General features: G+C 46.0%; 1 protein-coding gene across 4 annotated transcripts in view; it reads left to right on the top strand.

The window, feature by feature from the left end:
- The window catches only part of LOC117608677 (serine/threonine-protein phosphatase 4 regulatory subunit 1), a 112,064-nt gene that overhangs the window by 13,437 nt on the left and 79,877 nt on the right, over positions 1 to 18,750 (top strand). For all 4 annotated transcript variants that reach the window (XM_034334150.2, XM_034334157.2, XM_034334167.2 and 1 more), the window contains exon 2: positions 6,593 to 6,758. In XM_034334150.2, coding sequence (XP_034190041.1) covers positions 6,593 to 6,758 — 166 coding nt within the window. The remainder of the gene's footprint in view (positions 1 to 6,592; positions 6,759 to 18,750) is intronic.

Here is an 18,750-nt window from a genome sequence, read left to right as displayed (position 1 = left end):
GTAAAATTACGATAAACAAAAGCTCTCCGCCCCGGCGCTTCGTTAATTGCGTAAGTAGTCGAAAGTTCTTGTGCCCATTGCCGCTTTTTCTCCCGTCAGAATGGATCGGCGAGGGGTTGAAAGGGTTCGGGGCGGTCAGGCTCGGAGGGTTAGCTAAGGAGAGGAGAAAGAAAAATAAAAAGCGACAAGCTGCCGCGAAACATCGACAAAAACAAATGTTCTCGTCGCGGCTAATGAAACGCCTTCGGGTGCGAGCACCGAGGGAACACGAGGGGGTGAAAAAGGGCCGGGAGGACGAAACAGAGGAAAATCGATATAAAACGTGCCGGAAAGGGGTCAAACAATCAGTCACCCACCGAACAGAATGAGTTATTTCGTGGCTCCTGGTATTTAGGTGTGGCGAAAGGTAGAAACCTGTCGATTATTCTCCTTTCGAATCGGATCGGTTAATTTACCAGAAGAATCCCACGATTATCATCCTCTGTCTTTATAATTTTTCTTTCTTTTTTTTTTTTTTTTTTTAATAATTAGCTTAATGATTTGCTTCTGTCAATTGCTTTTAAAGCCGGCGATAAAAAGAAGTTCCTAATGGTTTATTATTGATCTATCTGAGAGACCCACGACTTTTCTCCCATTTTCTTTTTCTTTATTCCCTTCTGCTCGTCCTTGGTCTCGCATCGCATGAAAAATATTACGCGAGAAACCGTGCGCCCGAGAAGAGGCTCCGCGAAGAAAAGTATTCCTCTGTCCCCTCTCTCTCTCTCTGTTAATTGCGTGTTCCCGTTGAAACGGCACCCTCCTCTCGGTGGTTGGTTTTTTGCGGGAACTTGTTGGAAAAATAAAAGAAAAGTTTCGAGGAGGGAAAAGTGGAGCCGCTGTGAAATCTTTCGTGGTCACAAGGCTCGATGATGGGAAGCTTGCTTTGCTAAGAAATTCAAGCTAATTGCAGTCTGGTTAGACGCGCGAATAACGTGAAACTGTTGGCGCTAAATTAGAACGTTTCTTTATTCTCTCCTTCCATCTTTCCTCTTTATTTTTTCCATCTCCCTTTCCTTTAATCACAGAAAATACGAGATGCACGGGCTTGTATACCCTTTTGACCTTTTCCGCTGTTTATCCCGCTTCTGTGGCTCCACGAAGCTTTGATTCTACTGTTACAAGCTGATCGTTATATCTGCAAAAGCCGTAATTACACCGCGATGTAAACGCGGAACCCGATGGTTATTCTCGTAGCTCGTATAAATTATCGTAGGTGGTCCAAACGCGCGTGTCGGATGTTATCCTTCCCTCGATCGTTTTTCCTCCGATATCCCGATGGATTTCGATCGCGAATCGATCGTTTGAATTTATTAAAACTGTTACGAAACAACCACGAACATTTCGGTTATTAATACAAGGGTTAAGTGGGTCATCTTTTTCAAAGGCTCCGTGTTCGGAAGAACCGTAGAGGTTTTTTACTCTAATTCTCGTTCAATGTTTTGCCAACGGCACGTGATCGTTAATGGTCACGTTATTTTAACGAGCACGGAAAATAAACGTTATATAATTGCATCGATGTATCGAGGTTACACGGCATTGATCGCATTTGCCCCACATCTCGCTGGCTCTCTATCCGTCAGCTCCGAAAGTAATCGTGTAAATATTCATCGAAAGGTGTCTTCGAAATAGAGATGGTCGTCTTTCGACCGCCTATTCTCATCGCTCGTCGACGTCACCGCGAAATTCGATTATCCGATCAGGAACATCCATCGGGAATCGTGGGAAAGTAACGCGGTTTGACGTCATCCAGCATCGATAACCGTACACGAATATCAACGTAGTAGCCTCGTTTCCAGATAATTACTGGTAATTAGTAACAACTCTTTCGCGTGTGCCTACAAAGTCCTTACGTTTTCTTTCTTTTTTTTTTGTACTTTATCACCTGACCGATTCAAAGTCAAGTATTCCGTAATAATGTGATAATAAGTGTCCGTAATTGATGTTTATTCAACGTGTACGGACATTAATAACAACGTGTAACGATAACCCACTTCATTAACTTCTTTGTTGTTGGTTCCTTTCACGTAATCTCCCTTACGTGTGAGACTTTGTATCTTCTTTTTTTATTTATCGTGTGAATTCCGGCTGTCCCACGATGTCCTTAATGAAATGAACGATAACGGTGTATTTTCTTTGCGGTTAAGAATTAATATTTAATGTTTGATATGAATCGGTGTGAACGGGACTGCGTTCGGTCAAACGTGCTTTAACCTTTTCAGCGCTGAGATAACTCGATAAGGCCATTCAAAATTCATTAAATCTCTTTTTAATTCGCAGAGTTTACCCGTTGAAAAAAACGGTTTACAGATTCCCATTCAGTGCACAAAAATCAATAAGTACCTGTTGAATGTTGGTCCAAAAAAAAAAAGAAAGGAAAATAATTGAAAATTCGTTGAGCAGTGTAATCGACATTAAAGAAAAGCTCCGATAAAACAAATGTTTACAAAGCATGGAATGCAAAAACATTTTGTTGCCTGTGTTTTTATCTATTAACGTACGAGATACGATAATATCAGACCCGTAGGTGAGTTCGTAGCGTTGTAATGATTAAGTACATCTTACGGTGAGTGGCTCGGAAGGCGTTCCGTAGCTTTGAAGTTTACCTTACACATCGCGTAAATTATAAATCATAAACGATAGTTCGATGAATAGGGTAAGTGTAAAGATGCACTTTCGCGAAAAACGATCGATTCGAATATTAGTCTTCCGGTTGTACACGAAGGTGCGCATCAACGCAAATAGCGTGGAAAATTTCAAACGAGAAAACTTTCGCTTTCCAATTGCTTCTACTCGTAAACCTATCATTACGTCAGTTGTCGCGCCACCTGTTATTGGGGCAACTCTGCCATCACGTTTCATGCGATGCTTATAACGGAAGGTGAACATACACACGCGCGCGAGCGCGTGCACACACCGCGATACCTTCTTAATTACACGCCTCTTGGGTCTGCCATGGACAGAAATTGCTGCTAATTATCTACAATGTTGCTCGCCTTTCGAGGGGCTCCAGTTTTCGATTAATTGCGTTCGCGGAATTGGTAGAATTATTAAAAAAAATTTTTTAATAGCGCAAGGGATGATTACCACATTTCGTGCAATGAATAGATTTACACGTCGGACACGTTAAATCTGTCGTTGATTAATAAGCAAATTTCCAAAAATTGCACGAATACCCCAACCTTCACCTTCCGTGCTTTTACTCGGCTACGAATTCACGAGCGTGGCATATCTCGACCGAGTATAATTAGAAGTTCGTACAGAGTGTAACAAAAGTCCGCGGAACGGACGTTAACGACCGTGAAAGAGCATTTTAATCCCGAGCAGCCTTTTTTTTTTTTTTTAGAAAAGTGTCGACCGACTGTTATTTCAAACAGTCGTTCCGTCATATTAAACGCGAAGAACAAGAGAAACTAGTAATTACTTTTCGAGGGACTGTCACGTATGTTGAACTGTCCCTCTTCTACCATTTTAGTCGTGCTTCATTTTAGTACCTGTTAATCCCGCGAAAAGGAGTGCTATCCGATGCAGATGAACGAATCAGTAGTATAGATCAGGCATAAACGGACCTTTACTGGGGGGCGGTTACACGTTCGACGCGAGGATAGCGAACGGGTTAAAGGTTAGCGTATTTCCACGGTTGAACGTTCTCAGAGGCGCTTGTAATTTCCTGCAAATACTAGATTACCGGCTTCGTAACGATGCTCGGTTTCCCAGACGTTGTTCGGCGCCGTCACGATAAACGATACAGGTTTTCATCGTGGCCGGTGCCTGTCGCAGCCGGGCTACACGATTCGAAAACGTTGTCGGTATATATAATTGTATAAGGATCATTCCCACATGGAGGGAGTCGCGTCCTCGGTTGAACGTTAGCGAGCGACGAGGAGGACAGGTTCATTATACGACGTCGAAAAGATCAGGATTTATCCTTTCTGTCGGGACACGGGGGTTGTACCGTTGGCCGCCGAAAATGTCGTTGATCTCTCTCACAGTGGTGTGGAACTGGTCGGCGACCGTTTGCTTGTATCGGGGTGAGAATGAGAGAGATAGAGCGATAGAGAAAGAGAAGGATCTCCTCTCCGGGTTCTTCGACTTCGATCCAGACGGGAGCAAGCTCTCCCTCCGGTTGAAGGAAGGAAGGAAGGAAGGAAGGAAGGAAGGAGCCGACACACGGGCGAAAGGGGTGCACGCATGACCCTGAACCCAACCGGCGCGCCACCCGGTACACAGGGGTGCGAAGCTCCGACAGAGAAAGAGAAGAAAAGAGAGATAGAACGAGCAACGGAGGAGAACGACGGTGGAGAGGACGGGAAAAGGGAGGACGCCGCGCGTATATATGCCGAAGAGAGAAAGAGAGAAACAGTTCAGAGTACAGTCCCCGGGATCAATACTCCCGCGTCTTGCGATCATTCATCTTGCCACGCCCCTCTGCTCTCTCCACACTCTCTCTGTTTCTCTCCTCCCTTTTCACTCTCTCTATCCTTTCTCCTCCCATTCCTTCCATTTCATCCCCGTGGCAGCCACACGGCACCCCTAGTAATCGTGCTCGTCGCCGTTTGCCGCCCAATCCTGGTATCCATTACGAACGAACGCACGATCGTGTGTACATTAGAGAGAAATTTCGTCGACCAAAGACACACGCGGTGTCGTCGTTCGCCGTCGAAGAGAAGAAAGACGCGCAAAGAGGTTGTCTATAAAGGGAGAAAGAAGAGGGGTAACTGGTCGCGATGAGAGAAAGCAAAAGAAAAAAAGAATCGATGATGTGTGTTGAGATTGGGCATGGAACGCGGGACGACACGGTTACGGACGTCGGAATCGATAAACGGCACGAGTAATCGCGAGTCGTCGCATGAAAGAGGGTGGAGACGAGAGAACGGCAGAGGGAAAAAAAAAAAAGGAAATCGTCGTCGGTAACTAGGTAGTAGTAGGGCGCGTATATACGTCGGCGTAACGCGCGTAGTACGGCTGCACTTGACTCGTCGTTGCACGTGATTCAAATGAGTTTCTGGCTACCCAACCCTCTATCCTCCTCCCACACGACGATGCCGGCAGGCCGATAGAGGGGGTTGTAGTAGGCCGGACGGCGAGAAAGGGTGGTCTCGAGCAGGGTGGCTCTGCTTGTTTCAGATAGAAGGGCTCGACGGCGGAACGGTCGATCCGATCGAGCGTTGCGATAAAAGAGAACCTACAATCGGACAGACGGAAGTCTCCTTTCTAGAGATCGATATACAGCCTGTTTCAGCAAACCTATTACAATTTAACCCCTTCTACTCCTCTGATTTTTTCGATACTCGCGTCAAACAGAGCCAACTACTCTTTGCTTGAATTTTAAAACAAATAAAGAAAATTGAACTGTCCTTGATTGGGATAATTAGAATTAGAATTAAACTCACACATTTGAAGTGTAATTTGCATTACGAGTGTGGCTCGATATTATAGGGCAAAGGGTTAATACCGAGATGATTTTTTAAAATTTCATTTTTTTTTCTGATATTGATGGGTTCGTAGATATCAGCTTGTAACACGTTTGATAAAACACCCTGTACGTTGCCCCCTTTCCACGCTTTTCCACCCCCTCCTCATCCATTTCTACGCTTTCTTCGTCCACACGCTGCTTTCTTCCTCTTTCGCACTTTTTCACTCGGTCCTCTTCTGTAGCGCCGCAGGAATGGCCGACATCGAGAGAGAATCTTTTCCTTCGATTTCTTCAACTCCTCCCCCTTTCATACCGACCGAGGGTGCTGAGAAAAATCTCTAGAAGAAAGTCTGCGATGCATATTGAGCTAATTTTTTTTTCAAACCCCGAGAAGCGTAAAAATAGCGAAAAAAAAAAATTAATTTCTGTTCCGTCAAAATGGAAGAAGATATTAAAATAATTCTTTACGGACTGTTCAAGGAGGATAACGTCGCGGAAAATGATTTTCCTACTAACCACAAGCGCGCACAAGCTCTCGAGTGTTGCTCGCAAGAAAACCGATTTTTTTCCACTCTTTGCTTCTTTCCCTTCCTTGTAAAATGAAATTCAACGAGTTTCCCTCGAGGACGAAATAACGCGGACAAAGCGAGGAAAATAGCGGAATCGAGGGAAATTCGTGTTTAGCCGGAATATGAGAGTACCGAGAGGAAAATAGAAGAATATCTAGACAGACGGAGCTAGGCGAAAGGAGAGACGTAGACTTAGGAGCAGAAACTGCTTCGTTTAAAGCCTTTGCTTTGAACTTCCTTCTTACTCTTGTCACGAGTCGTTACGGACACGCTAGTTAAACTCCGGGAACCTTCTTCTGAGCTCGATGCTGAAGATACGGGGAAAATTGTCCGGATTGAAACAGAGGGAAACGTGTTTGCTGCGATGAACCGGTCGAGTTCGAGCAAATCATCTCTTTGAAACGATTAACACAGTCCTAAACATAGTCCTTTGTTACAGATAACAAATTTAATTAATATTTATTGCAATTATAGTGTACCGTGCTATACACGTTCCTATTTTCGCTGTAAAGTATATTTCTCTTTCTTTTCTTTTTGAATAAACTAGAATATTTTGTTTTCGTGTGCGTAGCAATGGAGATCGATGAAGTCGACGAAGACGATGTCGATTATAATTTGAGTCCTAACGCCTCTGGGACCGGTATTTGCAGTGTCGGAGGAAGCGGCGACGAAGCTGGAAGGGACGAGTTGCTTCTGAAATTGCAACCGTACGTAACGTCGGACACGAACTTCACACGGTGAGTGTCGCTCATTTCCTTTATTTCACCCTTACTTCCCGAAGAAAGTGTCGGTTCCGCTTTGCTTGCTCTCTCCCCCGCATGTATACGGAAAAATTCAAGAGTGTGACCGTATGACAGAAGCAGAAAAGGAACGATATCAAAGCTTGCATGGAAAAGAGATTTTTCAGGAAAATCGATAAATACATGAGAGAAAAAAATCTTTTCAACGGGGTTAATAACATAGCGAAATCTTGATTTTATTATTTCACATTCGTGAACGCAATTACGTTCCCCGAAAACGTTTCCAAATTTCCACACTTTCCGTTCGGATATTATTGAAATACTCGAGACGCGACGAATTTCCAGGAAATTCCTGCAGTAACCGCGTCTAGTTCTTTGAAGCACACTCGACGTCTCTCGGAGAAATGAAAGAAACGATGTTTAACGGGGGAAATACGAGGGAAATTGTTGAAACGTTCAAGCAGCGGATCGGGAAGAAGATAGAAGAAAGGGAGGAAAGTGTATGACGTACGCGTAAGCAGACATTGAATAAGCTCGCGATGAAAGAAATGCCTGCTCATTTCCATACGGTGAAAAAAGGAAATCTTTTGCGGTGCGCATCGACGGGATACGACACAATGTAACGTCGAAGTCCTCTCGTGCAGGTTTCGCTTTTTCTGAGCACCGGCCGGATGCGTCCTACCCGGCCAGATAGATAAAGACAGAAAAGACCCGTCCATAAATTCTCGAAGCGCCGGTAGTCGACGTTCGCTGTTTCTTCTGGTTACAACGAATCCTCGCGTTTGCTTACCAACCCTTCCTCCTCGACTTTCTTCTATCTAGTTGCCCCGAACTTTCGCCACCGAGACACATTTCGCATCCCCTTTTTCTTTCCCTCCCCTACAATTTTACATCTACTTCACTCTGTTTGCTACCTGAACTTCCTCCCCTGGTGCACCGGTAGAAAAAGAAAAAACAAAATTGCATTCATTAGGTAGGAATTAATGTATTTAGTCGGGACAAATGGGTCGCCGACTGGTTGAATTTGCTGAAACTTTTCAATCTTTGTCATTTTAACGTCGTTAACACTTTAGAATCTCGTTAGGTAGTGTTTTAATTAAGAAAGGACATTTTTCGATCATCAATTCGTCGAGGATATCGAGTCAGTGGAGATTACCCACCGCGGAAAGAAGTACCACGATCGGACGTGGCGGACCCTAGCCAAATATACACGGTGCGTCAGCGTCGCGGCGCGCGGCGTCGCGTCCTCCCTTCCTGCACCGTCCAACTGCCGGGCGCCTCGTTTGAGGTCAACGTCATTCGCTTCTCTCTCCTTTCTCGCGTTCCCTTGCTTCTTCCCTTCTGCTTCTGTTCTTTTACGATCTCCTTCTCTCTCTCTCTCTCTCTCTCTCTCTCTCTCTCTGTCGCTCTTTTTCACGCGTACGTTTTGGATGAGCGAACTTTGGACCGTACATCGAGTACACCTATAAGTTAAATAGACCGTATTACAAAATTTAACCGAACGTTTTATGGACACGATGGCTCTTGGTATTTTATGATTCTTTTTATATCGTTCGAGAGATTACGGAGGGAATTATGTTCGGATAAGAAACGAGCAATTTGCAAATTGATATTATCGATTGAATTTTGTTTTCGCGATAGCGAACGGTTTACATACGGTGTTTCGTGGATGAAAATCGAAACACGGCTGGTCGGAGGCTCGTAAAGTGTTTCCTTAGTGGACTGCTTGGCCTTTTCACAGGTGCCAAGAGCACCCAGACCATGTAATTAAAGGCGTGTTTCGTAACCGCGCACGTTGTCGCATGGTTTCCGATTACCTGCTACCGGGGACAACGTGCTCGCGGAAATTCATGTACGACTCGGAATATCTTTTTTTTTCCTCATAATATCAATTATCTTTGCAAAATATACGTAATATATAATTTATTACACACTAGTGTATGACGCATATGGGACGTCGTTGATTTCAAATTTAACGAAACGCCTCCTTGACGACTATACTAATTATCGAACTTTTAAATAATGCGCTGATGACGTTTAGTTATTAAACGAATTCGCGGAATTTATTTATTGTTTTTCCCTCTATGAGGAACGATGATCAACGAGGAATAGATATTCGCGGAAAGTACGGAAACGCTGATACTTTTGGCGCCACGGATACTTTTCCTCGAAGGCAGCACGTCACACGCACGTGCGAAATATTCTGAAATACCGTGGAGTCGCGAACGAAGAGGAGCCAATGGGTTTCGGCCGACTGTACAACGCGAGACGGCCGAAACAAAATACTGCTAAAATTAATCCGCACCTTAGGTCACGTCTGCAACGAGTCTAGACGACCAACTAACTCGTTGACGACGACACGGGCTTGTCGAAAGCGGACCGAACGTTGCGGTGTGAACAACATGTATTAACTCCTTACCGAATCTTCTTTTTTATCGAAAAATTTTTTGCATGCGGTAAAGAAATCGTTTCCTTTCGAAGAAAAAAATCATTAGCAATCTGTCTACAATGTTTCTATTGAACAAATACGATCTATTGACGTCACTCATTTGCAATCCTGTTTTTCGCTAATGTCACCTTTCGAGTGTTATATAATCGTAAAGAATTTTATTTCCCCATAGGGAAATAGGATGTAAGAATTGTTTAGATCGTTCTATTTTTCCTTTTATATTCGTGGGCGTAGAATTCGCGAAAATTCTCTTCTCTGGAATTTTTATCGGAAAACTATCAGGGAAAGAGCGGATCTTTGTCTTTTTCTATTAAAATCACATTTTGATTGTTGAATAATCGTAAAGAATTTTGAACTATGATGTAAGAATTGTTTTATATTGTGTACTTTTTATCCGAATTAACTGACGAGCAGAGAATTCGTCGCGGGAATTCGGAAAAATTCTCTTCTCTGGAATTTTGATCGGGCAACTAGCAGGGAAAGAGCGGATTTTTGTCTGCGGAGGCGCAGTCATTCGATGACTAGTCGATTTGTCCAGTGTGCCCGAGCGTTTGCCGCGTCATGCCTCTTCCACCGCTGCTGAGAACAGATAATGCGGACATTGTTCGGTGTGAATGCAGCCTTCGGCCAGATGGCACAATTTTCCGATTGTCGTCGTCCGCTTTTTCATCCTACTCGCTCGCTCCAGCTTTCAATACGTGAAACGTACGCGGCTAGACAGGACGACCACATGGTGAGGAGAGAGAGAGATCCGTAGGGGGAAAGAGGAGGGACCAATAAACCGGGATTAGGGTATTAGCGGGGGTATTTGCGATTTCGATTTACGTTCAGGTAATTTCGTGATTCGGTTTCGACTGCTCCCGTATCGCCTATCACGGTCACTAGGGCAATGATCATCGCTAAACGAAAGGATTTTTTCGTATGGAAAAATCGTGCTTGCAAAAAGGCATCATAAATTCTCGAAACGTGGTGCAATAGCTTTGAATGCAACTAGATTCGTTGCATCATGTTGCGCGATGTTACGCTTCAACCCTTCCGCGTTTTAATAAAATTACTGTAAAAAAGTGTATCTCTTTTTTACGTTCTAAAATATTTTCATTCGCGATAAAAAAAATATTGAAAAAGCATGTTTCACAGGTATCTTTTTTAGTTCAAAGTTGCACGTTTAACGTGCAATATTTCCGCTCGCTTACTCGCTATGTAAAAAGTAAACACAGGGGCAGGAGGGTGTGTAAAATGGTTTCGGGTAAATATCGAAACGCGTTTGATCGAAATTTGCGCTAACAATACGCCGTCAGTGTAAACATTGAATATTAAAATGAACGATTGATCCTCGTATTTGTGGTGTCAGTTCTCGGCGTTTACCTCCTTTCGCAATGACTCCATTGCAATTGCAAATAATATTTTGCGAACGAAAAAAAAGCAGTTATATATATACTTCTGGATATTTCATTTTCCGTAATGGCTGTTAACCCTTTAGCATTTTCCTGTCTGTTTTCCACGCAGATAAAGAAAAATACATAATTCACTATATATGCGCTAGAAAAAAAGAAAATGAAGTCTCTAGGAGTGTGTGTATAAGACAGTTTTATCGATTTGAAGGATCTCTAATTATCCTCGTAGACATTTCGAAGAAGAAATCGTAAAGCCGGTGTCTAAGGCACGCGCCCTTCGCCCTATGACCATCTGCTGGTCGTCTTTCTCCTCGCCTTTCACGTTTCTCTTCTTTTACTCGTCTATCGTAGAGCACGGTGTACGTGAAACGGGCCACGATCGATTCGCGTCACGATATCCCAGCATCTGCCGTGGAAAATGGTCATTAAAGGGAGGCTTGCCTCATTAGGGGCTGCTCTCGCGATAATCGTCGTTTCGACGTGGAAAAGTGGAGAGCTGTCGTAGGACGAGCGACAGAGGGAGGCGATCCACCTCCACGCCCGACGTGGAAACTTTTAATAATGCGGTCCTCCCCCAATTACCCTGTTGTTCCATGTTGCGTTTCGTTGCCCCATCGGAAATTTGCGTTTCACCGTGGAAAATTCCATCGGACGTAACTGGACAAACGAAACGACACGGGGACGAGTTACGATTGTAACTTCCCTCTGTACTCTCTCGGTCACATACCTGAAAAAGGTCGTTTACCTTTGTAACACCGCGTTATTGGCGGCTTCTGTCTTTTTCACGGACTCGCACGAAATTAATCGAACCTCGCGATGATCCTGTGTTAGGTCGTTTCCTATGTGTTCGTTTACCGTTCGATACCGTTCCGATCAGCGATGACTCCTAGCCGCGCGGAACGGCAAAGTTTCCAGTGGGAAGTTTCAAAGGGGCGTGAACGCGTCAACTTGTTCGTTGCGACGCTCTAACGGAAAAGGGATTAAGGGTGCATCGGAATGGCAAAGTTCGCGAGGAACAGAGGCTGCGAACAGAGGCGTGGTAGGGAAACAGTTAGGATATCTTCGCTGGCAGCAGCCGGCTTTTAGGCTTCTGCGTTTCCCCGTCATCTCGCTTCAACGCTTTTCCTACATTCTGACAGGGTTGCTGATAAAATTTGCGTTTCTTTTCACGCGTACATCGTTCGATTTTCGGTGTACGATCGTTAAACGACCTACGTAATCTGAAGTTAAATTATTTCATAAAAGGAAAAGAGAAATGGTCTGTGGAATTTCCAATTAAACGCTGGTAGCGAACGTGTTAAGAAATAAAAATAAGCGTCCGTTCCATCGGACGCGTATGATCGTGGTTCACGATCGATCGACAAGATTTACGGTTATTTCGTCATCTTGCTTCGACTTGTCGAAGCGTGTCTCGCATTAATGTCCTCGTATGCATGAGCTAGAGAGCCAGTTGTTGCACCCTTTTCTTCGAAGTTTGCTTGCACCGGTTCGAGGAGGTTGGAGGATCCTAGGAAATAACGCGTTGGAATTGCAACAGGGACTAACTATGTTCTAGTTGCGCCACGTATTTCTCTCTTCGTCTTTCCTTCACTTTCTATTTCTATGCGTTCGGTACCCACTGGCATCGACGGGAGTAATCCGTGTGCATTTACGACCCTCGACGAGCACAGTCGTAAACGACGTGCATGCGTGTCGGTGAGGGGCAGGTGTGTACATTCGGGGGGGAAAAACGAGACCTATCTGCCGTGAGATAGAAAAGGATGGGAACACGGGGTGAAGGAAGGAGAGAGAGAAGAGCGCGTGCCGCCGTCGACCATCCGGAGGCCAGGTGTAGCCTTTATCCATTTTACTCGCGTTTGTTACCCTCGGAACCTCTACGATTCCAATGCACCCTCTGGGTCCCGCTTCAGGGGCGCCCATCGACCGACTGGGTGTACAGCAAAAAAAATATATGTGCTATGTAGCGATCGACGACCGATGCCCACAGACACCACCTCGGCTTTCTGCTACATATGCCTTACCCTCAATCGTCCGGGCAAAACATGTGATTATCAGCCGTTTTTGTTGCTTCCACTTTCGGCTACGCAAACGACGTGATCGTTCTTTGCTTTATTCTTGCCGGAACGACTCTCGTTCGATGGAGAGCGTGTGGCAAGCATCGTTGTTCCTTTCATTCTCTGTCAAATCGACTTTGAATTAAATTCGCACGCTCGTACTCGATATCGCGTATCATAAAAATTCATCTTCTCTTGGGAGCAACGTAAAATTGCCTCGAAGCAATATCTCCGTTTCATCCAATACGCTAGATCTTTCTGCAGATTCATCGTTGCGTTCCGCCAGGTGTTCAAATTTCGATACGCCACTTCGTCATGATCTTCTATATACTTAAAATTTGAAGAAAATTAATACTCTCAAGGTGATGCAGCTCCTAGGTCCGTCAGAAATCAAATTTAAGTTGCCATTTTCAACGTTATCGTCGCGAACGAATTAAGGCTCGTTTCTGTCTGGCACAATGTAGAGAAAGGGATCGATGAAATTCCACCGGAAGACCATAGGAAATAGGCAGCAGCTGGAATTTCAAAAATCTACCCCAGCTGTCGAGTCTGGCAATCGACGAGTCTAATCCTGGAATGGCAGAAAGGAGGGTGCTGCCGGCCCTCCCCTTCGCTCCCCGAGGGCACACGCCCACGCGGAAATGACGTCCGCCCTTAGATAATCAGCGGGGCCCCGGTAACGACCATTTCGTGGGGCATTCTCGCGGCGACGCTTCCGATTTTCCTGCTCACACCATCGACACCGAGCAAATTTTTTCATTTCAACAGCGTTTATTATAACACAAGAATTGTAAGCTTAAAGGGGAAAGAGGGAAGAAAAGGAACAGGAAGAATTAAAAGGATCATACTCTGAGATGGAGTAAAACGCGTTACGTTTGTAATTGTTTAGAACGACGAGTAATAAAGTACTCATTAATAATACGCCAACGAAGGTAGAAAGAAGAGAACAATGTTATTCGTATCGTTGAATAAATCCTTCTTTGTCAGGGATTTATTAAGGGGGTTGTATACGTTACGCTGTTATCCATTCACTGTGCGCGCGAACATGTAAAGCGAGGAACATGACATAAATACGCAGGTCAGTCAAATATAAACCGGAATTGTTTTGTAGCAACGAAACATGCGAACGTACGTTGTTGCAATGCTTTCAGGAAATTAATGAGCGTATTTAGATTCGCTTTGTACAATTCGTTTCGTCCCGTGTGATTGTCGTATTAATAACTAACGCGACGAGCAAGCAACCGGTATCCCGCGTCATCGCAGAATTTATCGTTATTAACTTCTTAACAAACTACAGCCGAGCGTAATAATGTAGGAAAACAAGTTGTATGGAAAATTTTATATTCGACCGCGCGAATACGCGAAACTGGAGCAATCCAGGATGAAATAATCAGAACGGAAGTAGCCCACAGAAGGCTCGTCGGATAGATACACATCCGAGCATGCATTCGTGAAAAGATTCAAAGGTTAAACTTATCTCGGGATGGACTTTCTGTAGGAGATCCTTTCTCTTCTCGCAATTTCCAAAGCGGACTCTGACACACGAAAGAGCACGCGTCGAAACACGCTCGGACAGGAGGGTGCACGTTCTGCGAACAGAATGCACGCGGTACGAGTCGATGGTTCGTTTAAATGCGTCGAGGGTGACCGAAAGGACCATTCGCCAGACGGTCCATCGTCGATCCTTTTAATCCTGTCGGCCGTGTCCTTTACCCCCGGTGACTCTCCGCGAGAAGGGTGGTCGATGACGTTCGAGGCGTCTCATCCTCGATGGTTACTAAGACCTGGTATTTTTTATCGATTATCTTGTCCAGAGCATCTTCAATCACATGGACAAATTAAGTAAATAGAGAATGATTTTTATGAAAATGAATTGATAACAAAACCCAAGTGTCCACTCATCAAACGAAGAAATTAATACGAAAAAGGGGGTAGAAACTTATCAGACAAGTTAATAGAAGGCCGATAACGACGACAACCCTTTGACGTGCATTAAACGCGTCAGGGACTAAGTGTTCCTCCGCAGTCGCTTCTCTGGTCTCCTTCCTTTGCCTCTTGCTGCCACTTCTCTCTTGCTCTCGTTTTCTAAAGCCTTTCGCCACCCGAGAGAAAATGACATCGCGCCCTGGCAATAACCCCCCGGCTACTGCTTCCTCTTGGTCCATTCCCGGCGCCGAGAGAGGCGACGGGGCTGGTCTGTCGCGAAGCCAAGTCCTGTAACAGGGGCGAACAGCGGGTCACAAGTACTCTCTTCCCAAGAGAAGTGTCCCGAGGAATAAAGGCGGTCGAGAGTAAACTTCGGGCTTAACTTATTTGGATTTTCTGGAACACCTCGAGAACCTCGAGCACGTATTGTCCGACGTTATCGCGATCGTTCTTTCATTGAATTTCGTTTAAAATATTCGACGTTCGATTAACAGGTGGAGAAGCCGGTGGATCAAACATGGTTTGTTTCTTTTTTTTTCGTGATTCGTATTAGTACGACTAGGAGGATAGGGAGATAAAGAGAGAGAGAGAGAGAGAATGAAACTTGTCGACTTGATCCTTATGAAAGGAACTCGGGGACCCCTCTTTCCGTTGGACGATGAATATTCGATAGTCGAAAATTTGATCATACGAAAGAGTCGTTAGTGGCCGTCGCTGTGGGCTCTTGGGGGAACACGAAAGAGCGACCAGTTATCGTGTTACGACGCGCGTCTCGTGTTAAACCCGGTAACTGAATATATCTCTCTGCCCAATAGCCGTCAAACGGTCGACAACGATCGAATTTGTTCAGCCGGCCATGCCTCCTCTTCATCGTCTTCTTCTTCATTATCCTATTGGCAAAATATAACGGCGCAACGCGATTCTCCTGGTATCCCTGATTGATTTTCCGCTCAACCGGGCTCCAATTAGATGGATACTTTCTATCAACTCCTATCAGTGTCTTATACCGTTTGCCTGTCTTTGAGACAATCTTGATACCGGTATAATAATAAACCCACTCGTGATTCTCGGATTCATTTTATTGGCACGATTGAGCAGGAACCGGCTCGTTTTCGCGTACCTTTCCAAAGGTCCAGGTGCGAAGCACGCCTTTGCCAGAGTCGACGGGCCCCTCTTACCTTCCTCGATGAGCCACCTCATCCCCACTCGCGGGGCGACTCGACGCTCGCGTCGAAACGCTACCATTCCCAGTGCCCCACATTGGCTGGAAAATTAGGTCTGTCCACGAGGTGCCATGCCGGTTCAGGGCGCCGCAATTTGCCTCTTGTACGACATTACCACCGGCGATAAGGATACAAGGGTAAACTCTTGGGTGACACTACTGTGGAACAAGGTTAGCCAGCAGGCCAGGAACAAGATACTTGAAAAACTCAAATAAACAAGCTCGGGATAGGAGAAGTTGCCTTATGTCTGGTGTACAGTCTTGTGAAACTTAGGCTTCCCTTCTCTCAATATTTATCGATAACATTGCGGATGGCAGTCGGTCCAACTGAGTCGGTGGACACCGGTGGTGTGTCTCGTATCTTCGATTCGTTTATTTGGTTTTTCAAGTACCTTTATGCTCTTCCTTGCTGTGGAAGATGGAAAAGAAAAGAGGCTGTGGCCGGGTCTTCGTTTGTTCGTTCGGCTCGTTTTAAGGAAGTTAAGTCCCTGTTGGTGCGTCGACTTCGCGTCCCGAGCGTATCGTGCGGCCAACAACGGGCCAGGGAGAAGGGCCGAACGAAGGGGAGAGGCAATTTGCGGCGGTGGTGCAGGGCAGCTGCAACCTCACGAGATACGGCTTAGATCGTCGTGGCACGAGCCTTCCTGGCATGTGTTTCCTTCGGGCCCTCCACCTCCCCTCCCCATTTCGCCTTCTTCCTTAGGATTTTTGCTCGGCTACGTCTCGCTTCTCTCCACGACGGCTCCGTTTCCTTCTTCCTTTCTCCTCGATACGCACATGTACATAACTCAAGCGGAACAGACGTCGCGGTCGCAACCCTTTCTCGTCCGCGTCAGAGGGGGATCGGGACACAATATTTGGCGCGGACGGCTAGGACTGGCTGGTCTCGTTCAACCTGCAGGTCAGCTTTCGGATAGTTCCGAGAGTGCAGCGACTCCCGTTCGATTGGTACAGCTGTTCTAGTGTAAATAACGATGGAAAAGGGTTTTGTTTACGGAAAGGCGAGCGTTGTTTCCTTCAGGATATAGATAACCATGGTTCGTATGTTTTCCGAACAAATGTTTAGAGGTATCGAGATTATCTCGTCGAATTCTTGGCGTTCGATCTTCCTCGCATTCTGTGCCCCGTTGACCATTTCCAGGGTACACGCCAAAGAGATAATACGGTTCCTTTTCTAGCAGCGCTATCTCGAAGCTCGTCGATATCGCGTGATCGATCGATCGCGCCCTCCCCGTCGACAGCTGTTAGCCCGGAATCGCAGCGAAACGAGAATAAAATGATAATCGGCTGCGTAGTAGCAGGCGGTTTGTTTCCTGCGCGAAATGGCGCTTTGCGCTTAAACGGGTGCCGATCGAACGCGAATCACGTATCGCCGACGACCGATTTCGGGCATCGTTGGTGTCCCCTTATCCCCGGCATCTGACGGCCGCGCTCGCTTTGCGCCGTACCAACGACATTCCTGTTTTAATGGCACCATTGTACGAGCGACGGTAATCTCGCAGTCTAACGAACATTATCGAGCCTGTAACGCTAATACAGCTACTCGGAGGTTCGATTAAAGTTGGATTAACATGCCGGTGGCGTAGCCTAGCAGCCTTTCTACGTCCGTGGCACGCGAGTTTTCGTATTACGTAAGCGTAAGAGATCACGATATACCTTGGTTGGTTGAAAGTATCGAAGGAAAGTGGCACGTGCACCGCAGAAGTAGAATATCGCTTCCTCCCTTTCGGTGGACATCTGTTCGGAGGCTATCAGCGCAGGGAAATTGATGCATTTTTTCCTTGGTTTCGAGCCGCAAGCGTGTGCCAGGAGGGGGGGAGAAAAAAAATAAGAAAGGAACAGGCCGAGATGCACCTCCCTTCCTTTTCTCCGTGGCTGCACACCTCGTGGTAGCATCTGCCAGCAGCGATGAAGTGATTTCGTAGCATTGTACACCTTTTTCTTCGTCGTTCACCACCACCCCCCCGTTCCCTTCCTGTTCACGATGCTCGTGCTCCGCTGCGGGGTGCTGCCCACGATCCTGCCGCTGCTGCTGGCCGGCATCGAAAAATTTAAATTAGGCACAGGTAGTCTGTCGGTGGTTGTAGTACCTGGTACACCTACTTTTCTACGGCAACAAAGTTCCCTAACCTCCTTCTGCCAGGTTTCGCTTCGCTTCGACCTACGTTACGACGTCGTCAGCTTCTCTCCTTTCTTTTCCCTTTTCTCCCTTTCCTCGTCGCACGGTACGGGTTGCCGGTCTGGCTGTCTCGCTCGGTCGATAAAATCGCCAAAGGAGGGCCCCGGCCATAGACAGCTTCCTTTGCGCGTGCACACGCGGCTTCGAGAAGAACCCAAACCTCCTGGTCGTATTGCAGCTGACACGCACGTGCCACGTGGCCGTGCACCGGGCACACAGATGCACAGATGCGACCGTGTACAACCGGAGTATATTTACCGAGAAGCCACGAAAAGGTGAGTTGGCTTCTCCTCGGAATACTTGCGACCTATCGACCCCCTTCTGCATGATTCCTCTTCCAGGCGTAACGTTCCTTCGGCTTTCGCTCGGGACAGATGTCGCGTCGCGAAAAAAAAGAAGGGAAAAAAAAAATAAGCCACCTCTTCAACGCTATTACGAATACCCTTCTCCAAGATTCCTTTGATAGGCAAGAATTTAAACGAGAGAACGAATTCTATCTTTCGCAGCCTCTATCTTGGAACAGTATTTTCTTTCGCCACCGACTAGACACGAGCTAAGCACAAAAAGATTCAGGCATCCGATACAAGCGTCATATCGTGGACGTGTAAGCACACGTTCATCCGACAGTTGCAGCTCTAAGCATTCCACGAATTTTCGGAGTCTTACGCGTGGATCCAGATAAGCCATTACAGTGGATCGTGTTTCCACTTGTTTATCTTTTGAAAGAATTGCATAATCGTCCTGGTACGCCGCTGGTTCCGTCGA

Source organism: Osmia lignaria, chromosome 9 (genome assembly GCF_051020975.1).
Source record: "Osmia lignaria lignaria isolate PbOS001 chromosome 9, iyOsmLign1, whole genome shotgun sequence".
Taxonomy (NCBI): Eukaryota; Metazoa; Arthropoda; class Insecta; order Hymenoptera; family Megachilidae; genus Osmia; species Osmia lignaria.
Note: the sequence above shows the minus strand (reverse complement) of the source record. Positions and strands in the feature narration are given on the sequence as shown.